The sequence below is a fragment of the Ptychodera flava genome, unplaced genomic scaffold (assembly GCF_041260155.1).
Source record: "Ptychodera flava strain L36383 unplaced genomic scaffold, AS_Pfla_20210202 Scaffold_33__1_contigs__length_2856901_pilon, whole genome shotgun sequence".
NCBI classification, from domain to species: domain Eukaryota; kingdom Metazoa; phylum Hemichordata; class Enteropneusta; family Ptychoderidae; genus Ptychodera; species Ptychodera flava.
This window is the reverse complement of record NW_027248355.1, coordinates 1,470,100-1,495,112: the sequence shown is the minus strand read 5'-3', so window position 1 is coordinate 1,495,112 and position 25,013 is coordinate 1,470,100. Positions and strand designations below refer to the sequence as shown.

The window sequence follows — 25,013 nt, the reverse complement described above, 5'->3', positions numbered from 1 at the left end:
TGATACACAGATGGGATCATCAAATGATAATGACCAGAAACCAACTTTCCATCAATCATCTGAAGAGGTGACACTTGATAGAAACAACGGCAATGGTGAGCTTGAAATCCAGTCTGGACTAAAGCCAAAAGTTGCACCAAAGTCTCGTAATAAATCACTTCAGAAACCAATAAAGTCACTGAATGATGCCCAATCTACAGATGACAATGAGAAAGAACAGCAAAAGCAAACTAAAGAAATACTCAGCATACATATGAATGATCAAAGTCAAGCCATTGGAAAATTCAATGCAAGGCCAGAAATTGAGCCAAAGCCCACCAAAACACCATTGCAGACATCAACACAATCATCACATGGTGCACAACCTGCGGGTGACACAGAAGAGAGTCAACATCCATCACCTGAAGAGAAACAAAGGGTTCACAACATACAAACAGAATTTCAATCAACACAAGAGTACAAACGGCAAGTACCTAAACAGTCCCATGATGTGAAGCCAGCCACCAACAGAACCATTGATCTCCATCAATCAACAGATTCTGAAGCATTTGAAAAGAACAGAGGTCAACCAATTCTCCAACAGGGACTTGATTCAAGTGTGACAGCTGATATTCAAATCACAGCTGTCAGTACCAAAGCAAACAACCTGGATCAACCAAACACAATGACATTTGCAGGGAAACTGCAAGCCACTGAGAAATCGATAGAAGCAAGAGAAAAGCCAAAGATTAAACCAAAACCAAACAAAAGACTATATCATGAAGAGAGTCAGCAGTACCAAGCAGTGAAGTCTGATGCTGTAAAAAATGTCAGTGATCTAGAGGAAAGGCAGTATCAACCCAATGAGAAATCAAAAAACGTCATCACAGGTCATCAAATTCACACCGATAGCAATGAAAATACAATATCAAACGTGCAAGGCACAGCTCATAGCAATAACAAGGGTAATCAACTGAGTGTGACACAAAAAACTCTGGAGGGAAAAGTTCACAAGAATGAAGAATTATCAAAATGCAAAGAAAAGCCAGAAATTAAACCAAAACCAAGCACAAAATTTCCAAAGACAACAGCCAAGTCAACAGAACCTACCAAACCTATAAATGACCTGGAAACTGTGAAACATCGATCAACTGAAGAGACATCAGTGTATCAACACCAGACACCAACACAATCAGAGAAACACACACTTATTGGTACCGGTAGAAATATGACAAACCAGCTACAACCAACAAAAGGGGAAGGAAGAGACAAAGGCAAATCAAAACATGATTTAAGTACAGTATCTGAACTTGTGCCACTACAGAAAGCAGACCCTAGCAATACAGTTGGTATACTTCAACCACAGGCAGGGACCACACACAAAGAACGAAGCAATATGTCATTAATGCCGACACAATCAAGTGAAAAACCTGTTATCAAACCAAAACCTAGAATAAAACCGAGGGACAAGTCTGCAGTATCTACCAGTGCCAGCACACAGCCTAGAAATGATAAAAAAATAAGCCAACATCAGCCTACTGAAGAGATATCATCAGAGAACAAAACTGAATCAGAAATTCAACAAAAAGAAGAATTGAATGAACCATCTCAAACACCAACAAACTCTGAAGCCAATAAACCTATCAGTAATGAGCCTGTATTTTCTCTGCAGCCAAAGGATGGTCTGGGAATTGGTAAGTTAATTTTGCAGTGGCAAAATACAGAAATCTTATCAACACATAAAGCTAACAGTAACATAATAAAGCATGGGAGTCAACAAACAGAAGAGACTACTTTTGAGAGCCAGATCCAAACTCCTGGGAAACAGGCAAAACTAACAGATTATAAGAAGATGCAATTTCTCCAGGGTTCATCAAAACAAACACAATCACCTTGTACCAAAAACACAAGTACAAGTGAAAGACAGGATCAACCAGTTCAAGGGTCATCGTCATCAGCTAATATTATAGAAATTGATATTAAACGGGCAGAGGAATTACCTGTAACAGAGGACTCCAATAAAGCAGTCAGTCGTCCTGGCATAAAAGAAGAGACACTTGCTATGAAGAATCAAGACACATCAGTGGAAAAAAAAGAAAAGCCAAAACTCAAACCAAAACCCTGTAGAAGATTGCTTAACACTCCAACATCAACACAAGTGGCCCGAATTCCTTCTTTTTAGTAACTGTACATTATTGAAGAGCTTGCAAATCAAACAACTGAAGAGAAAGAATGCTATCAGTGAAGGCTTCGCTGTCAAAGTCCTGACACTGCGGATAAACAACGCAAAGTCGAATATTCCTCATGGACAGATATTTGGACTGTCAAACATTTACAATAAATATTCTTTTGGCCTACCACTTTTGGGAGCCCATTTTAAAGCTTATCGGGTAAATAAAATTTTCATCAGCTTAATAATTTTTTTGAAAATTGGGAATTTCATTTCCCCTACAGAGCTAACACAACACGATTGGAACTATTTTGGGATAATTGGATTTTCATACCTTGCAAATATCACAAAAGTGTTAGGTGCCATATATAGCCGATGTTGAAATATTGCAAATTACTCATAAAAACATGTGTGTAACGTGAAAAGAAAAGCAGATGAGACTACATTTGTAGATTAAATCGACATTACTTCACCATCCAGTTATCCCAAATTAGTTCCAATCGTGATACACTGAGAATGAAGCCATTCTGAATTTCAAATATCTATCAGTGAATTTTTGTCAATTTGTTTCTATGGTTCCAAAATTGCAAGGCGACCCTCCACTTGTATTCTTATTTTTGAAACACAATGGTTGGAAGTTTGCTAACGGAAGTTTGAGCAAAAGTTTACAGCATTTCTTTCATTTGGAGCGGGAAACTATTTTGGAGCTATAACTGAAGAGGAGAAATATCCTTTGTAAGCACATGCACAGGCTAAATCTGTGTGTATTTTTTCATTGTTTCAAGATAATATATCATAAAGCGAGGTTTCCTATCATGAAATACAATTACGTACACAGCTACCTGTTCCTTGTTTTGTTCAGCTTACCACCAGAAAGTGCTCTCTTTTGGACAGTGTTGCTTACTAGCTGGCTAGTATACCTTTAAATCTAGAAATTCAAAATTTGTTGACACTGAAACTTCCACACACAGAAGTATATATGCAATATGAAGGTATATACATACAAGGTTTAAGAGTTCTGCCAAATTTTGTACAATGAATTGCAAAAACTGATGACAAATGACAATAGAGCCTATAGATACTGGTAGATTATAGTGTAAATAGCAAGAAGGCTGGACAATAGTGGTACAGGTAAATTGAATGGCAGAACATCTTGATTTTGTGGTAAAATTTCTTCTTAATATCATTTGGTTTAAAGTGATGGTTCAAGATCCCTGTTTGCCATATCAAATAAGGGTCACTTTCACTGTTTCATTTGCAGTATACTATCTGCAAAGTAGCAACCAGTCAGCATGTTTGTTGAAAGAAGAAATCAGAAAAAAACATGTCCAGCAAGGCAATTTTAGAGTGAGACATGGAAGATTGGACAAAGCAGAACTTTTTTATAATCATCATAAATAAACAATAGCTTATTTTGAATGCTTTCACTATTTTTAGGGCAATTTCTCATAACAGTGTTTCCGTTAACGCAAAATCCTGCGTATTTTACGCAAAATTGTTCGGAAATACGCAAAAAAAATCATGACTGCGTAAACAAATACGCATTGAGAAATGCCGCCCAATGACACGACGTAGTTGTCCTGCACTAGATTGCCTGAACGTGGTTCAATGCAGGACAAAAATAGAACATATGCACCTGCTTGCAAGTGACATTCATCATGATATTGCAACATTTTAGACTTTAGCAGACCGCAGCACTTTATGCAACATTGTATTTCATCATCACAAAACGTCATGTCAATCAGTTCTGTACAGACAATGGCACTACAGATGCAAAAAATTCGAGAATCAATCGAGTCTACGTTGTTGGTAACACAATACAGTTAATGGTCATTACGTCGCATGTTATTTGGAAAGTGTTTACGGTGACCATTTAGACTCTGTCGGGTTGCATTCTTGAGAGGTCCCGCTGGACTTTGAACGGTATCTGCTTTTTGTTAGCCCTTTGAAAACACTAATTTCGTAGTCAGAAGGTATTCTCTTTGAACATGAACTCATTGGGCTGCTCAACGATCATACGGGACATGCAACACGGCATGGCAAATGTTCAGCTACACCTTGAAGCCCCCAGGTTGTTGTTTTTTGTTAATAGAGCATGCGCATTACAGGAAACCTCCAAGTTTTACAGAAAAGACTGCCCAGCTCACTTCAGATACTGATTCCTGCCGTACGCATTTTGAATACATTTTACGCAAATAAAAACTCAGTTGCGTAAAATCGTACGCAAGTTTTGAAATTGTAACGGAAACGCTGTCATAAGAGAAGGAAATTAAAGTAACTATAGCAATGATTATCATAATTTCATAACAAGATGTTCTAAACTTCATTCATACAGAATTGCACTCAGTTTCAACCACCGATGATCATGACAACATTGTTGATATTGAGGCTGCAAGAAATCTGCCACCTGAGATCACATTTATATGTCATAGCTGTCATATTGAAGGCTAGATGGATTTCACTTTGATAATAATCCATATTTTTGGTAATTAAACATTAAATGTGTTCCAGGAAATTATGTGATAATGAAAGATTTTGTCTTAAGCCACACTTAATAAAATCATATATACCACATTATAAATAAAACCATGCAAAAAAGGCATAAATGTGAAGAGGAGTATTTAAAAACATAATTAAGATAAGACCGAGCAAATTAAGGGTGTCTCACAATTGTGCATGGTCATTAAAGAGAAAAATGTATTCACTTGCATTTTTTTTGTGAATTAGGTAATGTTAAGTCTAACTGTTTTAAAATAACGTGTTATGTTCTGGTATGTTCTGGTTATGTTCTGTAATTTTGCACTGTTTGATGAACTCAGAACTCTTTTCTATTTTCATATTGATAGTTTCAATTATCTTTATAGTATTATTGAAATGTTTTTTACAGTGTTGTACTGATACACTTCAAAGTTCTGTGAATGAAACTGGTTATCTGTGTAAAGAAGCACTAAGTACTTACCAATCTTATATATATACATAACATCAGAAGCAACTAATCATCAAATATAATGAATAACTTTATAGGATACTAGAAAGCATTTGCAAGCAAAAGCGAAGTTCCAGAGACCAGAGCAGCGGAAGAAACAAGAGAATGTGTGACAAAGATAGGTGCAGAATGAAAGAGTGCTTTGGATTTTAATATTCAAGCACGTACCTATAGTTAGGGCTGATAGCAGTAAACACCATAATACAACTAAAAGCAAGGCAGTCCGGGGAATTACAGTACACAGATTACAAATGCCTACATGTACGGTAAAAACGCAACAGATACATACGGGGGCGACAACGCACGGAAATGTATATCAGACGACATTGTCGCGAGCCAGAGCAATAATTTTCGCTCCGCTGACCTACGCAAAAATCAATCGCTTGACGCATGTGACGGGTAGCGCTGAGTTGTTGCTGTAAAGAGGCACGTGGTTTACGACGATGATCAGACGAGAGGAAACATTGGACCTAGGCCGTTGAAATTGAAAACCGAGGCCACATGCATTTTCATTTGATTAAAAGCACAGACTAAAACAATTTTCATTGCTATGTCGCTGTTTTCACAAGATACTGACCGTTTGATCTTGGAAAGTTGAGTTGCTTTTAGGGCCAGGGCCTGGCTGTGTGTTACCGGCGTTAAACGGCCTCCCACCACAGCCCCGCAGACTGATAGGAAAAACCGCTGGTGGCTCCTCAGAAATACGGCAGGCAGTTTCTCCGCCAAAACAGCCGATTTTGAATCCAAATTTTGCATTGATCTTCGTTTTCGAGCACACCCACCTCGCCTAGGTACACGATGTGCCCAGCCGCGCTTGTAAAGTTAAGGAAAGCCTACTTTTCTCTCTCTATGCGAGCGAAGCGGATAGCGGATTGTATCCGCCATTGATTATTGGGCGAAACAGTATAGCGCCACGTCAACGAAAAACAAAGCGAAAGAAAGCTAGAATTATTAATAGCTGAACGCAATATGATAGTTGAGCAATACAAAATAAAAAATAAATAAATAAACAAACAAGAAATGCCCGTAAAACCCGTCCGAGCTGAGTGATGACGTCATAAGCGTGTCACAATGCATTCTGGGTAATTAAGGTAAAATTTGTGTATAGCATGTTCTATGGTAGTAATACCGGAAATAGAGAAAGAAAGAAAGAAAGAAGGAAAGTGAGCAAAAACTAACAGTTCCAGAGCTGGTCTCTGGAACTAATTAGACAGATGTTTTAAGGTTATTTCCAGGAAGAATAGACGCTCATCCCCAATGTCAACAACAAGTATTCATTCAAAATATACATCTGAAGCTGATCAAATGGTCCATTTATATTGTAAACCTTTCGCAATTTATCATCATATATATAGCTTAATATGCTAGAATATCTCAAATATGGGCCACTGAAATTATAGGACTGTTTTTTTGTGATATATTAATCATTACTGACATTTATACTAATAACTTTGATTGACATTGGTAGTTTTGTCTGCTAACTTTTAGGACACTTTCTATTTGAAAATAACTATTTTGTTTGACATGGTATAGCAATGAAATATAATTATTACGCTTTTCATGCCCCTTTAACTAATGCTACTGATTTTGGAATTTTTGAGTAACTTATTTAAATTACAAACCATTTTGTGTTGTTTTAATTGTGATACTGGTCAAAGAGTTGGTATTATAAACAGACCATATATCAGTAAAAGATAAAAAAGGTGGTAACTGAAAGAAATGCAAGGAGTTTCATGTAACAAAGCTGATGTGTTTATCAGAGAAAAGTGTTTAATTGTAACAAAAGTTTTTTTGCAAGAGAAACTCCACAGGAATGTAAGCAGTAACAACAACAATATTCTTCTTGAGGAATAGGGTAGAATTGTCACTGGTGTGTAGCTCTTCTGATATGCAGATATTACATTTGCTTGTTTATGGTAGAGTAACTTGATGCTTTGTCAATAATTGACCACGAGGTGTCAAGGGCCTGGGCTCTGTCTTCCAGAAACCAAAAAACCCTTGACAATTCCGTGGTGTTCTTGTATTTCTTATTTCCTATTATATATATATATATATATATATATATATTATATATATATATATATATATATATATATATATATATATATATTAATATGTATAATACATACTGAATTTATAATTTTTGATGGTAGGTTTTGGTAATTTTTACTTTTATAACAGATTTATACTTACATTTATATACTCAGTCTTCAATGGCTTTTTAGCAATTGAAGCACCCTGAGTGACAGATATTTGTACAACACAAGATTTTGGTCAATTCATGACACATATAACACAACCAGCAATAGCAGTTGGTATGTGAAATGAATTGGTCAAAGCTATATGGTACTCCCATCCCTAGGGTGGTTTATTGTTATTTTGTTACTTTTGAATACTGTGTGAAACATTTAACACAGTTATTTTTTTCTCTCTCACTGAAGCTCAACTAATGACAGTAGTTCAACATAACTGTATCAATAAAGTTTAAATGAAAATTTCCCTCTTTTGTACATTAAAATACCAATTGATTTTGATCTTCAGATAACAGAGGAAAGAGGTGGCCGTTTTTTGTTTGTTTACAGTCAGAATCACCATGCCAAAATAGCATGCACTATACTGTCACACAACAGTCTCAGTTGTAGACTGTGCTTTGCATACATTCAAAATCCGAGCTTGTGCTAATAGTTACACATACCTTAATGAATCTAGCAGGGGAATATAATACAATTGAAGGTACAACATACACAATGTTTAGCCACCTAAAGTATCCTTGTTCCTAAAAGTCCCTCATGTTGTGGTATCAGTACATTGTATGCAAACACCAGATAAGCTATTTATCTCACACTATGAGATCCTATGATTATGGGTATGATTAGATTGCATATCATGAATTATAAAAGTTCATAATTCACTTTAGAGATACCTTGGTTGTTCATTATCTGTCATCAAAGTGAAGAAAAATTTAGCTTTTTAGGTTCTTTTAGGTTGCTTTGGACAACTATATGCTCATTCAAATTATTTCAATTGTAGAAGGTCAATGCATGTCATTTTGACTAAAACTTCTTTCCTTCTACCAATAATACCTTTTTAAATTCCTTGCTAATACCTATAGATGAAAATTATAAAAAATATAAAAAAAGTGTAGTTTTATTTTTCCATTTTCTACCTATTAATAAATTGGCTCCTTGTCTCACTTCTGTTCCCTTCTTGTCAAGAAAACTTATCTTAGAAACTATAAACAATGCAGACTAGATAGACTTTTTGTAGGATAAGGTCACAGTGCTGTTTAATTTCAGGTTTCTTCTCAAGGGCTGACAATTATCAGATGAGTAAATATTCTTCAGATTTCATATAGTGAACAGTTGTCTTAGTTAGAATTTTGCCTCAATTATATTGGATCAATGATATCGAACAAGACTCTGAAGAATTCTGTAGAGTTCAATAGAGTTTGATAGAAGTTTACAGAGTTTGACACTGTTTTCAATAGAATTATATAGAAAAACAATTTTATTGAAGCTTGTAGGATTCAATAGAAGTATTCATTTCAAAGAGGTACATTCCTTTCTTAGTGATTTGATAAAAACCTCTTCCATGTTCAAGTATAGCACTGATTATGTGCGTATCTAATGCTAGGCTGACCAAAAGATGATATAGAAATGGAAACATGTTTAAACGACCTTTGACTTGGTATTTGGTGGTATAAGTCACCTTTTCAGCCATTTCCAATCTCATTTCATATTACTGCTACATATCAATTGCCAGTACAGTACGCAAATCCAATTTAAGGTCAACTGAACTGCTACTGAGCTGGCCTCTGGGAGACACTGGACAAAATTACTGGTTTACAAATTTAGTCAAAAAATCTTCTCTGAAGCCATTTCTACGATAGCTTTCAAATTTCATATGTCACACTTTCCTTAGTGTTTACTAAAGGGGAGAAGTATGTCATGGCAATTTGACAGTTGTGGCAAGTATCAATTAGCGATTTAAATATTAGTGATACGAAAGCGAAAGTGTTTAAAATCATAACTCAAATGCTGAAATGCATAGCACTTCCAATGGAACACATTTCAAATGTTGCACACATTGGAAATAGCAATGGAGGAACACAGGAGGAGGTGAATAAAGGGTGCCAAGAGATGTGTAGTTTCAAAGGCCAAGGAGTAGCAGACGCTTCATAATTGTTGGCACATACATACAATACAGAATGTTGACAAGGAAATGTTGACCTTATGAGGGTAGTTCATGGTTTGGGCTAGTCATCTTACAAAGGTTGCTTCATGTCAGACTTTCACTTGTAGTACTCTTTTGCGTTAGTTGAATAGCTGGCTCATTTACAGGCATACACAGTATTGGTATATCTCAAACACTTATGTCAGTGCTATTTTTACTCACAGACAGACAATACAGTGGACGGGTAGTCATGTCGAAGCTGAAAAAATACAACATTATGGAAGATTTTATCAAACTCTACGACTGCACTAAGTTTATGGATTTATTAGTATCTTCTGTTCATAAAATCAATAAATAAAGTTCGGAAAATTGTGTCACATAGTCACTGCCTTGGTGAAGTGAATATGTAGTGGTCATGTGACCATAATAAAAGGCAAAGGTCTTGTATTATGAGTAAGGTTTGCATGATAGGTAACCAATGACCTTATTACTATTAATGAGCATGGTGTGCTACTAGCTTGCTGGGCACAGCAATTGATCAAACACAAACAGTACTTCGCAACGAGTGAAATGTTCTTAACCTACATGTATTTAAACCACTGGGAATCATAAAAAGCCACCTATTAATGTTCCCTTGATCCAGGAAACAAGAAGACAAGGAAAGGTGAGACAAATGGCAGTATGGAAAACAGACACTTTGTTGACATAATTTTAAGGTAGGTCCATATGTTTCCATCAGAAAGTATTGATGTATGTCCAGGAAGCAATACTAAGCTTCACAAGACCTGTCAGGAGGCCAAAAAAATGCCAACTGACCAGAACACTTAAATGAAGGAAATTATGTCACTGGTCAAATCATGAAGGCTGCAGGAGCATCGTTAGGGAAATGATTGTGTATCTGAGAAAATAGCTCACTGCCAATGCAGTGATACCGGTATTTGACACTGGAAAACAAAAAAACATTTAATCGCTCTAAAATGGATATCATGATCACTTTTGTATCAAAGTTGTTTTAACAATATGATCTAGGCCATTTAGTCAGTAGTTGAGCAACCATGAGGGTTAACAGCTACCAAGAGAACTACTATGATCATGATCAGCTGACCTGTATCAGTGTACAGGTACCGGCGGTTAGATTTACAAGACCATTGAAACTTAATTTATTGCCCAGAAACTATTTACAGAGATTCAGTAAAATCTAGATATTGAGATACCATACATGCACATTGCAATCATTCATACATATCTGTGCAAACACATAAAATTACACAGGAATTGGCTTAAACGATCGATTATTAGTACACTATCAATCTAACAGAGTTATGGTACAACTTGGTAATTTCCATATACCGGTATACCGGTACTGGTACATGACAATAGGGGGAAAATAAACAGGATAAAGAGTATAGAAAAGTGTCTGCTTCCTAGAAGGATATATTGCAGTAACAGTAACCAATAATAGTATTTTTGCGTCTCTAATTTCAGTGATTCCAGAGGCATGTCAAGTGAAACTGACAAAAATAGAATCGAACTCAGAAACTTCCGGAACACGCCTAATGTTTCATCCACCTAGTCACTAGGGTCCAACTTTGTTGACACTTTTGGCAAGAGCCTGTTTTGATCAAGTTCATTGAAGGAGATTCACAAGCTGGAGAGTGAAAATTCTACTTAATACCGGGGTACATAGATGACTGTGAAAAGATACTGATAAAGAATTGCAAAAGCTTAAAACAGAAAACTTGTACATTTAGAGTGATATGGTATTGTGATAGTCTGATGGAAAAATCGTTTTGATAATCAGACTGGTACTTCAACCTTCTGTACAAAATGCAGCAAACACTTGAGGAAAAAGCTGAGGTTTTGACAAGGAAATTAGAACAAATAAAAGGATTGAAATTTACAGTAACAGAAAATTTACAGAGATCACATAAGAAATATGAATCAGAAGTTAAAAAAATAAATGAGCATATAGGGAATGCAGAGAAAGCTGTAGATAGAGAAAGAACCAATCTTCTACATGAAATGAAATGTCAGTTTGATAAAATTAAAGATGATTATAAAAAGCAACTGGATGAGCTGAAACAAAGGGAAGATAAAATCAAACTAACACTGCAAGCTTTAGCAGATGGTCAAGTCACTGAAAAAATTGACAAATCAATATTGGAAGTAGAAATTTTCTTTGATTCAAGTCTTGAGAAAAGTTTACCAGCAGAAGTTCCAGACTTTGAATGTAAGCAAGTGAGCTTTAGGGGATTCCTTGGCCGTGTATGTGAAGCTCAGAGTACCTCTGACAGGTCTAGCACAACTAGTCAGAAAGAAGATCATGAATGCAGGAGAACAGAGTCAGAAACAGTGCTCTACAAAAGAAAGAAGACAAGAAAGACAAGACGACCAAGAAAACTTAAACAACAATATGACAAGACTCATGTCACTGGCAAATGGGAGGACAAATCAATACAAGATTCAGTCGATATTTGTCAATTTGTAGATGAAGACCTTCCACGGAAACGGTCAAGTAGCGATACCTTGGATTCTGGGATATGTGATTTTGGTCCCCCAGATAAACATGAAACTCTCAAAGTTCTTCCCCAAAATATTGACAAAATCATCAATGGCTTTCATAATTTTGCTGAAACCTGTGACACTGGCGAATTATATCTTGATGGAGACTTTGTTGGAAGTGTATTTGATGACAAAGGGGGATATCTAAAGCTACTTGGTGGTGACATAGTTCTGTATATTCCTCCTGATGCTATCGAGAAAGGACAGCAGCAGCCAGTATACTGCTATGTAAATCAAACATGTGGACAGATCAACACTGGTGAGGTTTTATTGACACCTGTTGTCAGCTGTGGTCCTGATGGTGTAACTTTCCAGAAGGATGTTGTGCTTTCACTGTCACACTATGCTGTCAACACAAAATCATGGAATATCTCTGCAATTGCAAAACCAACTGATGGAAGCTGGTACAACTTACCTACCAGTTCTGACTTTATGCTGTTAAAAGAAGAGTCTGTTTTTTTCTTTGTACGGCATTTCACTGATTTTGCTGCTGAAGGAGAAGCTTCTGAAGAAGAACATCCTCAACAACGAATAAAAGTTGGTGTCAAAGGCCATTTTGTGGGTGATAACCACTGCCATATTGATGTTGGCGCTTGGCAGGACAATAAAATATCAAGCAGGACTCAGGTATGCATATTAACAAACATGGACAAGCACAATTCAAAACTACATCAATTACACTATAAGTCCAGTGAACATTGTGCATTCAGAGTGCTACGATTGCCAATTTGAATCCTCTCTGTTGGCAAAATTAAACTGTTCATATTTAGATTTCATGATCAAGATTATTTCACTTAAAAATAAGTTTTTACTGTAACCTTTACATGCAACAAACGAAAAAAAAAGGTTCATGATGCATTTCTTCTCTGTTACTGACAGAAAACAGGGAAAACAAAATGGAGTGTATGCAAGCCGATTGTGGTGAATGATGAGGCCACTCACTTAAGCATTGGACTGAATGAGATACAGAAGGGATGGAAGCAATGGGGACATAGAAAACAGAAGGTAATATTTATACATGTCAAGTTCTTCCCGCCTGCAACAGAAAACACTGGTGTGTAACATCCTCCGTGCATGCAGGAATTGATTTTATGGCTGACAAAATCAATTCCCAAAAATGATTGTGGCAGACTGTTAATTGTGCTTCCAAAGGAGTCAAATACTTGGGTTCATTCGCATTGTACATCGTATGTGAAATTACAGATATCACTTTACCTAGAGTTTGTATGGTGTCAACTATAATGAAGGACAGTGAGTATACACAAAAGGAGTCACTTCCTCGTGCAGAAGTAATCAAACATTCCATTGATCTTTCTTACAGGTTATTTCACTGTGTGACGTGTGTGCAGACATTGACAATGATGTTGCCAATTGTCAATTTATTTTGGAGTATATTGGTTCATCAAAAGACCAGGATGCAGCTGTTGCACCACAGCAGTCAGTCGTTTGCTGTTCCTTATCACTAGCCCTAGATACATCTGAACGGGAAGAGGATGATGTCACATTCATCATTGAGAAAAAGCTTGAAAAAGTATGTTGTTTGAAATCTATATCATGTGGTTTGATGCAGCTATATTTAATAATTTTTTTTATTCTTTGCCTAGTTACTACATGAGATTAGAAGAGAAGTAAGCAGGGACACAAAATGATAAGAGACAATGTGAAACACTGGAACAAAATCAGAAAAATAGCGTCAATGACACTGTAGCTCCCATCCTGGACTATTTAGTGTTTGTTCTCTGGTCAGATATTTGAACATGTGTGAAAGGGATAAAGTGCATGAAGTGAAAATACTTAAATGAAATGTACTGGAGACGGTGAAATATGTTTAATGTAATTATTCAGAATATAAAATGGAAAAAATACAGAATTCGATATATCGAATACTGTGATACAACCATTAACTCAACAAGTCATTTACAATGACATAGTCCCCACTTGTAATAGGAGTATTAGTCTTGATGGGGCAGGAAAATGTGGTCATTAAGAAGTATCACTGGAGTGTATATGTTGAGATCTATGGGCACATAGGTCTATGTTGTGTTCCCAATTTGAAACACATGAGGCATGTCTAAGTTATGGTTCTAAATCGGACCTCTAGCAGTATTGGCCAGCCAAGAAATACATATGCGCATTATAAATGAGGTACAAGATGTGACATCTTAAGGTCTAATATCCTATCAAAATTGGAGGGTATAGAACTTGTGGTTACTGAGTTATGCATATATATGCATAATCAAGGTCAAAGGTCATCGGGGTCACATGACATTTTGAAAAAAAAAATTATATTGCTAATTAATCCCTATATGCCAAAAAATCAGATCTCTAGCTCTATTCGCTTGCCCAGAATTAGATGTGTACATAATTAATGAGGTAAAGCGTGTGTTGTCATAAGGTCTCCCATCCTACTAAATACAAAGGACATAGCACTTGTGGTTACTTATTTATTGACATAAACATATATTTTAGGTAAAAGGTCATCAAGGTCACATAACATTCGGTCAAAAAATTTCTCTCCTATAGTTATCCCTATATACCAAAAATCAGACATCCAGCTCTATTGGCTCGCTCAGAACTAGATATGCGCATAATTATTGGGGTACAGTATGTGGCGTCATAAGGTGTCCAATCATACCAAACATGAAGGGTGTAGCACTTGTGGTTACAGAGTTATGGAAAAATATGTATATTTGAGGTCAAAGGTCACCGAGGTCACGTGACATTTTGTCAAGAAAATTGTATTGCTAAGTTATCCCTATATACCAAAAATCAGACCTCTAGCTCTATTGGCTCGCTCAAAATTAGATATGCACATAATTAATGAGGTACAATATGTGGCGTCATAAGGTGTCCCATCATACCATACATGAAGGCTGTAGCACTTGTGGTTACAGAGTTATGGACAAATATGTATATTTGAGGTCAAAGGTCACCGAGGTCACGTGACATTTTGTCAAGAAAATTGTATTGCTAAGTTATCCCTATATACCAAAAATCAGACCTCTAGCTCTATTGGCTCGCTCAAAATTAGATATGCACATAATTAATGAGGTACAATATGTGGCGTCATAAGGTGTCCCATCATACCATACATGAAGGCTGTAGCACTTGTGGTTACTGAGTTATGGACAAATATGTATATTTGAGGTCAAAGGTCACCGAGGTCACGTGACATTTTGTCAAAAAAATTGTATTGCTAAGTTATCCCTATATACCAAAAATCAGACCTCTAGCTCTATTGGCTCGCTCAAAATTAGATATGCGCATAATTAATGAGGTACAATACATGAAGGCTGTAAGCACTTGTGGTTACAGAGTTATGGACAAATATGTATATTTGAGGTCAAAGGTCACCGAGGTCACGTGACATTTTGTCAAGAAAATTGTTTTGCTAAGTTATCCCTATATACCAAAAATCAGACCTCTAGCTCTATTGGCTCGCTCAAAATAGATATGCGCATAATTAATTAGGTACAATATGTGGCGTCATAGAGTGCGTTTGGGTGCGCAACTCGAGTGATCAAATTTACGCCCTCATCGTTGAAATGCGATGTATGTTCTCATAACGTTTGCCCAAACGAAAGAAGCCTTGTTCCCAACATGGCGGCGCGTACGATAGTGGACGACGAAGCGCAAAACATAGCGATCTTTAATTTTCTCGAAGAAATTTTACAAGACGATGTTATTTTTGATGTCAACGGCCGCACCATACCGATGGCAATAAGTCTTTTCTTCAATAAGAGAGAGAAAGTTCCTAAAATAAGCGACTACGCTGAAAATGTAATTCCCTTGTATAGCTTGACGATTTCCGACAACACTTCAGATTATGCAGGACGACATTTGAGATAGTGTTCCAGAGCATTGCTCCCAATCTTACGGTAGCAAACAACGGAGGACACCTGCCGATAGAACCATCGAAGCAGTTTTTGATATTTATATGGTATATTAGCAACAGGTCCAGTATGCGAGATGTTGCTGAACGGTTTGGTGTGTCTAAGTATACCGTCCACTTCTGCTGCAAGAGAGTAATGGATGTTTTGTTACCTTTAAAGGTATGTGTAGGAAAAAACCTTATCGATTATTTTTCCTAAGGAACTGGTCAGTTTCTTCGGCGGGGGGGGGGGGGGGGCGGTGGATTCATTCAAACGTTAGAATTGACATTTTTAAGTTCTTATCTTACAACTGACATGACAACAATTTCATTAAAACACAGAATGACTGAATGTTTAAAATATAAGCCAAAAGAGAGAGAGAGAGAGAGAGAGAGAGAGAGAGAGAGAGAGAGACTGAATTACTGGTATTCATTTATATTCCGCCTTTTGTTTTACCTTTGTCTAGCGCGGGGTGGGGGTCACCCTATTTTTGAAAGTTGGAATAGGGGAGGTCACCCTGTTTTTGTTGGAATAGGGGGTTGGAATAGGGGGTCAGCAACTTTTTGACGGCAGAAAATAATCCACTGCCCTCCTCCCCACCCAGGCCGAAAAAACTGACCAGTCCCTAAATTGATGAGGGCGCCATTTGATGAGGTATAAATAAATACACTCAATTAAATAGGTAGACAGGCACTATGTAAATTATGTTTAATTCAGCCACTCTTGAGTATTTGTGTTGTATATCCATAGACAGTCGAGAAAGCATTCTCCACTGTCTTTGGTATATCCCACAGAATAATTTCTGACTTGTACAATGACAGTCCTTTATCTTGCAAAATCGACCAGGTCAAAATAGAAATGTATGTTACATGCACAAACACACACACACACACACACACACACACACACACACACACACACATATATATATATATATATATATATATATATACATGTGTGTGTGTGTTTGTGCGTGTGACATATATTTATATATATATATATATATATATATATATATATATATATATATATATATACACATTTGTGTGTGTTTGTGCGTGTGACATACATTTATATATATATATATTTATATATATATGTGTGTGTGTGTGTGTATACAGTGTGGAAATGTATTGTTAGAGAAACTAAAAAAAAAATCACACAACTATATCTGATTGTCTGTATTGGTCACTTTTGAAACCCAAAAATTGTAGTGTAGTGACAATCATATGTAGTTGTGTGATTTTTCTGATTAGTTTCCTCTCGCTCTCTCTCTATCTGTCTCTCTCTCTCTCTCAATCTCTTTATATACATACAATTTTGGTTTAATTATTTCTACAGAATAAGATCATTCAGTGGCCTCATAATGACAGGATGGTTGGAATCGCAGCATCAATTCAGCAAGAGAGGCGTTTACCAAACGTAGTTGGTATAATTGATGGAACGCACATCAGAATAACAAATCTTCCAGGCCAAACTGATGATTATATCAACAGAAAAAGCTATGCTTCTGTTCAACTCCAGTTGGTTGTTGATGATCACATGATCATCAACGATGCCTTTGTTGGATGGCCTGGTTCAACTCATGATGCACGGGTGCTACGGAATTCAGAATTGTACTCATCTGCAGCTGAACTGATTCCTGAAGGCATGTACATCATTGGAGACAGTGCATATCCCCTGCAGCCTTGGTTGTTGACTCCTTATCGAGATACCGGGCACCTGACACCTCCTCAAAGAAATTATAATAAAATTCTCAGTTCAAGCCGTCAAGTTGTGGAGCGAAGTATAGGACACTTGAAAGGGCGTTTTCGTCGATTGCAAGAAATATCTAGCCCCAGTATTTCCACAGTGTGCAAGCTGATCATGTGTGGTTGCATCTTACACAATTTTTGTATTTTGACAGATGATGACATAGAATCATACATTAATCTAGATGCTGTTGATGATGCCAATAATTTTGAAAATATTTTCCACAATAATTTAGACGCTGCGGTGCTTCGTGATAATATTGTTGCAATTATTCAATAAAGTACTTGATTGTGTATTGGTATGAAAAAGTTTCATGTGAAGTTTTTGAAGTTCCACACATTCTATCACTGTAAAAGTTTAGAAATAAAAGCTGCTTTATATTTCCTGTAGTTATTGTCCTGGATCTTTGAATAAAGAAATATCATTTTTTCGAACTTTTGAACTTACACAGACATCAAATTTCCTAAAAGGTGACTTGTATGACTAATTTTATCATTGCTTTGAATAAACAATAAGCATATTCCTTGACTACAAATGGTATAGCACTGTGTGTAAATATAAAACAAAGGACACATCACAATACTCAGAACGGTGACCACAAGTCTACTGTGACAGAACATGTATTCAGTTTCACAAGGTCATTGACATTTTAATGTTTGAATAAATTATTATGACCTATACAAAAAAACCTAGAATAAAGCAGCCTGGTACTTTATGTAAGAATTTTACATGACTGATACAGCTATATTCTGAAATTCACTGGTGTAATAATGACAAATCGATGATATTATTGGTTAATGAAATAAAAGACATGAGATGCAAGATTCACACTTTCTGTTATTTATTGATCAACAATAATGCATTGTTTACAAATTTACATCTTAACTATAATCTAAAGATTCAAAATGTTTTGTTAATAGATTATGATTGAAAAATCTCTTTGATAAAAAAATTATTTGTCACATGAATTGACAATGGAAATTTCAAGGTATTAATAGTACCTGCATGTCAACTTCATTGAAATTAAATGTAATATTTAATCCACTTGGAATCCATCTGTAGCCACAGTTACTTCAGACAACAGTGTTTGAACTAGTGTTCTGGTATGAATGGGACTGACTATTAATCACTGTTTGTATTATTAATTGATAATTCAATAGTCTTCTACATGAAAATGACAAAAATTGACAAAAGCTCTTTACAAAATTATAATTAATGGTACCTTATTTACATATATTGAAATTTATAATAACTTTGCTCACGGTTTTGTTTACAGTCTTGTTTCTTAGAGTTGAAATTCAAAATATTAACAAATAAAGCTGTAAGTTTAAAGTGGTATTGCATCAAAAATAGTCAGTTTGCAATTAGACATTTCCATATAATAAATATTAAGCCAAAAATTCAAAAAAATTTGAAAGACTTTGTGAAGTCGAGTGTATTCAGAGTACACAAAGAAACAGAGGACACTGAAAAAAATATATAAAGTCACAACTGCTGTCGCTTTAACAAATATAACTAACTGTTTATAAATGCTCAACAAACTATACAATTTTGACGATGTCACTTTTTCCAGCATATATTTCATTTTAAAATTCTACTCAGTATTACTAAATGATCTTTCTGTTCCTTTGGGAAGTTAACAATGACCCGAGCTAACATCATAATGTTTTCTCCTGCCCCTTGATTGCCAAGTATAAATGATGAAAAAATCAACAAGACAAGAGTTCCATTTAGTTGCAAAGGTGCAAGAAAAACATAACTTGTGTTATATGGCAGTAATATTATATAATCTGGGCATTCCCACACAAGCCATTAAAGCCCCACTAGCTGTATCTTTTAGCATTATTTCTATGATTTCATTTTCGAACTAAAATACGTTTGTGAGAATGTAGTAATTTAGGTGTGTGTATACACTTATTCTTAACTACCCGCTAGGACTGTATATACAATTTTGAACAAGGTAAAGATTACAACACTGCGAGTAAATGTTTGCCCATATATTAAATTACAGCCCATTGGGGAAAGCGAAAACTATGCCGAAAACTTCACATAAACTGCACAGAGTAGTCCAATGTAATCCGGGGGTGAATGTTTTCAAATGAGACATTGTATACTCTTTTTATTCATAATATTATCAATTTTTGACCGTTAAAATTTGAAACTACTTGTCAAATCTTTCACAGAGGAATGGTTTCCTACTCCTGTAATAGCCAATATCCCTTCAGAGTTTAGAATTCAGAGAAAACAAGGAGAGAAAGGAAGATATTTTGAGGTCAACAAAACTGCTAAAACAGAAAAGACATTTTTCATTGTTATTGCCTGAGCTTTTGTTATGATCAGTAGTATTTTTTCCTTCTTAAGACACAGGTAAGTACTAAAACTGTAAACTCTAGCATATTAAACTTGTATTAACACTGAAATTCTGTGTCTTGTTCTCAAGCCAGAGAGAAAGATAATGATGATATGGATCAAAACTACAGATAAAACACATGTTTCTGCCAGTTGTTTTTTCATGTACAGGGGATCAAAAGTTAACTAGCAAGCAAAAGATTATATATAAAAGTGACAATATACCAAAGGAGTATAATGTAACAGAATGATTATTCCTTGCCTTCATTTTACCGGTAAAGAGGAACAAAAAGTTAAGAGGCAAGACAACAAGAATTTTGTTTTTGTAACAATAACAGTGTTCTACAAGATATAACTAATTATGATTTACTTTTTGTTTATAATGTCCAGCAATCTATCAAATCTAGCCATTTTTTCTGCATGTAGTTTTCTTTGCAATTCTTCCTGTCTTGCTATATTATCTTTTTGTTCCTCTTGAAAGGAAGTCAACCATGTCATGAGTTGACCTACATTTGAACGCTTGCTTCTGCCTCTTGGTTTTGAGGGTGTGGCATTGTCTGTGTGATCCACCACAGGAGCAACACTGTCACCTTCACCAGCTTTAAGTGATGACTCAATGGTATAATCTGGGCGTGTACTGGCGTGTACTTGGTTTGTTCCCATACAGGCGGTTGAACTCGTCATAAAAGAGACATGTTTTTTTGTTGTTGCCTGTATGAGAATTGTGATCAACGGTGCTCTTGTACTCTCTTTTAAGGCTTTTCCATTTGTTCAGACACTGATCAGCAGTAAAAGTGTAACCTCTATCCTTCATCTCATTGTTAATTTCATTCCATAGCTGCTTATGGACCTAAACTCCGAAATAAAGAAAGATTGCACTATCAATATTTTATTAAGATTATCATATCATTCTATCTTTCTTCCATTATTACATGTTACTAGCTTGCCATAAACTGAAACTGTTTAGAAAAGGGATAAAGGGGTTTCCTTTCTATGCAATCCATTCTCAATTTCTTGAGCTCAAATGATTGTTTCAATCTTTCCTTGAAATTCCATACTTTAAGATTAAAAATACATCAAGTCCAAAAAATATACCACAACAGAGAAAACAATGGCATTATTTCCAGAATTTACCTTGATGAATAGATTGTCCAAGGGTCAGCTACAAGTGTAAACTGTATTATGTGATTTTCAAAGGCTTTAAAAATGTTGAAAAATTCAAAATTCAAGTAATTTCATGGAACCTTCTATTTTCTAAGTTGTAATAACAGACTAAAGATAAGTTTGACACATATTTTAATTGTGTTATTGCTTGCCATGCAAAAGTAAAACTACATTTAACAGCAATCATTAATTTATTTAAATTTATATTATGGTTGCATCATTGTTAATACACCCAACTCACTTTATGCTTATGAAATTCCTCATCCTTGTTAAGTCGCAGTTGTACAAGAGTTGTTGATGCCCCCTTTGGCCATTTTGTTGGTGTTTCAGTTCCAGGAACTTGAAGTTGATCACCGCAGATTTGAGTTTCTTCTGCTTGATGAGGGCTTGACTTGTCAGTCATAATTTGCTGGATACATTTGTTGGCTGTGTAGTTGCACTGGTAGCTGTACATTTAGTTCTTTCTGTCTCTTCTGCTTTCTTTATAATTTCAAGCAGGTATTTCGAATCTAATAAATAATAATGGATATTCAAGATCATTTTTTAAAATTATGAACAAAAGCTAGTTGTTTGAAAATATGTAAAATACAAAATGAAGTGTAACTTGTTTGACATATAGGGAAAAAAACTTATTGCTACTTCTGAAACATGTGAAAGGCTGCTATATTTATGCTGATATATGTATAATTAAAATCACAATGCATGAATGTATTGAGGACAGCAGGGTGAAGAACAAGAAAAACGAGTATAACAGATATGTTAAACCATCCAACATTTTGAAACAAGATGCACACAATTACCCGATCGCTCCCGGATTTTGCTTTGCCCTGTGAATATTTTAAAGTTTCGTCAACATCTTTAACACTGATACAGGGACCCCAGTTTTCTCGAGGGTCTATGCTGATACTCACCATTCTTAAGTTTTTCAGCAGTCTTGCGATCCGATCTTATCGTATATGTCTTCTCGTTATGCACAACTTTAATGTCTATCAATCCATCGCTAAGAAAGTGAGTGAAAAACAAACCACCGAGCATTTACAGACAGGCAAATATAACAGTTCACTCGTTTGTTTTCACCAATGAATCCCGAGTATCAAAGATATTTATTAGCACTTTTGACACTGTCAATATTCATGGTTGTCAATGCATAATTATAAAGTCTCGGTATGTTAACAGGATTGCAAGTTGCACGGCTCGGCGTCTGCTATACAACAAAATAAAAACATGCCATTCTATAGCAGTTTCTTTAATTTTCTTCCTCGTAAAAACAAAGCTGACAGGAACACTGTGCATTTCAATTATTTCAATCTAGCTGACACATTTTTTTACAATTTATTTACATCGCTTTTACGAAAAATGTTACAATACCTTTTGGATGTGTCGCCGTTTGACGCCATCTTGTTCTCGTCTGCTCCCAACTTTTGCCAAGAGTATGTTCTCGACCCGAGAACAACCCTCGGCAATTTTCCGAACCTTAGCCGAAGCTATTCGGGTCGTTCTCGAGTCAAGAACTGCGCACCCAAACGCACCTATAAGGTGTCCCATCATACCATACATGAAGGCTGTAGCACTTGTGGTTACTGAGTTATGGACAAATATGTATATTTGAGGTCAAAGGTCACCGCAGCACGTGACATTTTGTCAAAAAATTGTTTTGCTAAGTTATCCCTATATACCAAAAATCAGACCTCTAGCTCTATTGGCTCGCTCAAAATTAGATATGCGCATAATTAATGAGGTACAATATGTGGCGTCATAAGGTGTCCCATCATACCATACATGAAGGCTGTAGCACTTGTGGTTACTGAGTTATGGACAAATATGTATATTTGAGGTCAAAGGTCACCGAGGTCACGTGACATTTTGTCAAAAAAATTGTTTTGCTAAGTTATCCCTATATACAAAAATCAGACCTCTAGCTCTATTGGCTCGCTCAAAATTAGATATGCGCATAATTAATGAGGTACAATATGTGGCGTCATAAGGTGTCCCATCATACCATACATGAAGGCTGTAGCACTTATGGTTACTGAGTTATGGACAAATATGTATATTTGAGATCAAAGGTCATCAAGGTCACATGACATTTTGTCAAAATATCCGAGATATTGGATATCAATTTGCACTGTTTATACATTTTTTCACTTAATTTGCATATTTTTGGCAATGACAACTTCATTTGAACAAAATCTCATCTACAGCCCATCATCCATGTACACACCAAATATCAAGATGAAATGTACAGCGGTTTTGGAGTTTTTGATGTTGACAGACAGACATACAGACATACAGACATACAGACATTTCCCTAGCCTATAAGAATAGCTTCCATTGCCATATATACATATGGCTATGGGAGCTAAAAATCATAAAAAGTGTCACATTAGAGAACATTGGGATGCGTAACATGGTTATGGTATGCATGAAACATGTTTTGAAAAGCTAGACAACAGTGCCAATCATTTCTCAATATCCGTACCTTTTTCAGGACCTTATCTCAGAGTCCATTCCAGACTTTGTACACATTTCAAATGCTGAAAAGTATCTCTACTGGAACCGAGCCTGGAAACCAACGGATAGCCAAATAACACAACGTACCTGGCGTAAACTGTGTGAAGTCCTAGATGTAGATCGTGGTGGAAGAAGTGACTGGATGGAATTTGGTGGTGAACTAAACTTGACACCTGTACAATTACACACCATTGGTATGCGGGAAAGCCCTACATCTCATCTTCTGTCATTTTTCTTCACTGGGATGGTAGCCCACATTCCACTGCTGGACTCACTGAAGTGGCTGGAAGAAATTTTCACAACGATGAAAAACAGTGTGGCTTTGGAAATAATTAAAGAAGAAATCAAAATGCACACGTTCCAGGACAATTCTGTTGAAAGGGAGTCCACCGGTTCATTTATAGTTGGCAATGAAAGCCAGAAATTCAGAGAGATGTCACCACCATCATTGACAAAGCAGCCAAGAAAAAGTGACATTCAACCTGCTGAGAATGAAAGTCAAGCTCCGTTGCCTACATGTAAAATATCTCATTCGGATGAAATGTCCGGAAATCAATCAAATCAGCTAAATGCTAGCCCTCAAGAAAACAATATTGGGGATGGGATAAAACCAGAGGAGACAACCAATTCCAAAGGAAAGGGAAAGAGGATGAACTTCTCTGCAAGACAGATGACTTCAAATAGCGTTGCCTCTCACAATATTGGTCAACATGTACTTAACTCTGTTGATGTGCACCATGATACATCTCAGACTGACCAAGGACAAACCAAAAACATAAGAGCGATGGATACAAAGTGGAAGTGTCAGTGGATTACATGTAATGGCAAAATGAGTGTCAACAATAACTTCCCCCCAACGGAAACCTTTCAGGATGTCAGTAAAACTGAAACGATTGGAAACAAGTCGGAATATACCAATAGTAACTCACTGAATAAACTTGAAAAACAAGGACTTGCACACATTAACGGGATAAAGGTACAGCAGGAAAGAGTTTCCCTTTCAACCAAGGTCACCTGGGTCTAATTTGAAGACTGTCCATCAACTACCTGCAGTATATGCATGAAGAGAGACTACACTAAATGTTATTTCATATAAACATTATCAGGGTCCATAATCTTAAAATCATTTATAATTCAGGGACATTCAAGGAAATTTCAGTTCCAAAACGCCACATCTTATATTATTTTTCATATAATTTTTACATTATCATGACTGGCCATACCGGTATTATCAGTTTTCATGGACTCGACTTCATTTTGAGGACTTTCCAGGACACTTTTCAATATTCTAGGACTCTTAAGGACTTTCCAGTGGCATATGGATCCTGCATACCGGTATCACAGTTCCTGTGAGCAGTCAACCTGTCCCCAAGGTTGCTGCAAAAACTAATGCTGCAAGTTACATAAAAAAAAATTGTATCAAGAAATACAAATAATAAGGAAAGTGTGCTTGCTTGTGTAGGGAGTCTAAAATCTGATTGATTTGAAGAAGACA

The 25,013-nt window shown here is 36.1% G+C and overlaps 2 protein-coding genes and 1 long non-coding RNA gene across 3 annotated transcripts; 2 read left to right on the top strand and 1 right to left on the bottom strand.

The window, feature by feature from the left end:
* Positions 1-10: 10 nt before the first annotated feature.
* LOC139127538 (nucleolar protein dao-5-like) lies at positions 11-2,161 on the top strand. Its single transcript, XM_070693445.1, has one exon. The coding sequence runs from the start codon at positions 11-13 to the stop codon at positions 2,159-2,161; it is 2,151 nt and encodes a 716-aa protein (XP_070549546.1).
* Positions 2,162-9,753: 7,592 nt separating this feature from the next.
* On the top strand, positions 9,754-24,542 carry LOC139127585 (uncharacterized). The gene is made up of 5 exons (XM_070693488.1): positions 9,754-10,024; positions 10,794-12,497; positions 12,750-12,875; positions 13,192-13,401; positions 23,496-24,542. Exons 2-5 carry the CDS (start codon positions 11,136-11,138, stop codon positions 24,540-24,542), a joined length of 2,745 nt encoding a protein of 914 aa, XP_070549589.1. The 5' UTR covers positions 9,754-10,024; positions 10,794-11,135.
* LOC139127613 (uncharacterized) lies at positions 21,416-22,576 on the bottom strand. Its single transcript, XR_011551062.1, has 3 exons — positions 22,376-22,576; positions 21,919-22,007; positions 21,416-21,516 (listed from the first exon to the last, which is right to left on the bottom strand). It is a non-coding gene; the product is annotated as an uncharacterized lncRNA (long non-coding RNA).
* Positions 24,543-25,013: the final 471 nt, after the last annotated feature.

Coding starts and splice junctions, on each gene's coding strand:
- LOC139127538 (XM_070693445.1), top strand. CDS start 11: ATGGGATCATCAAATGATAATGACCAGAAACCAACTTTCCATCAATCA.
- LOC139127585 (XM_070693488.1), top strand. CDS start 11,136: ATGCAGCAAACACTTGAGGAAAAAGCTGAGGTTTTGACAAGGAAATTA. Junction 12,498..12,749: donor AAATATCAAGCAGGACTCAG/GTATGCATATTA, acceptor TGTTACTGACAG/AAAACAGGGAAAACAAAATG. Junction 12,876..13,191: donor GGGGACATAGAAAACAGAAG/GTAATATTTATA, acceptor TCTTTCTTACAG/GTTATTTCACTGTGTGACGT.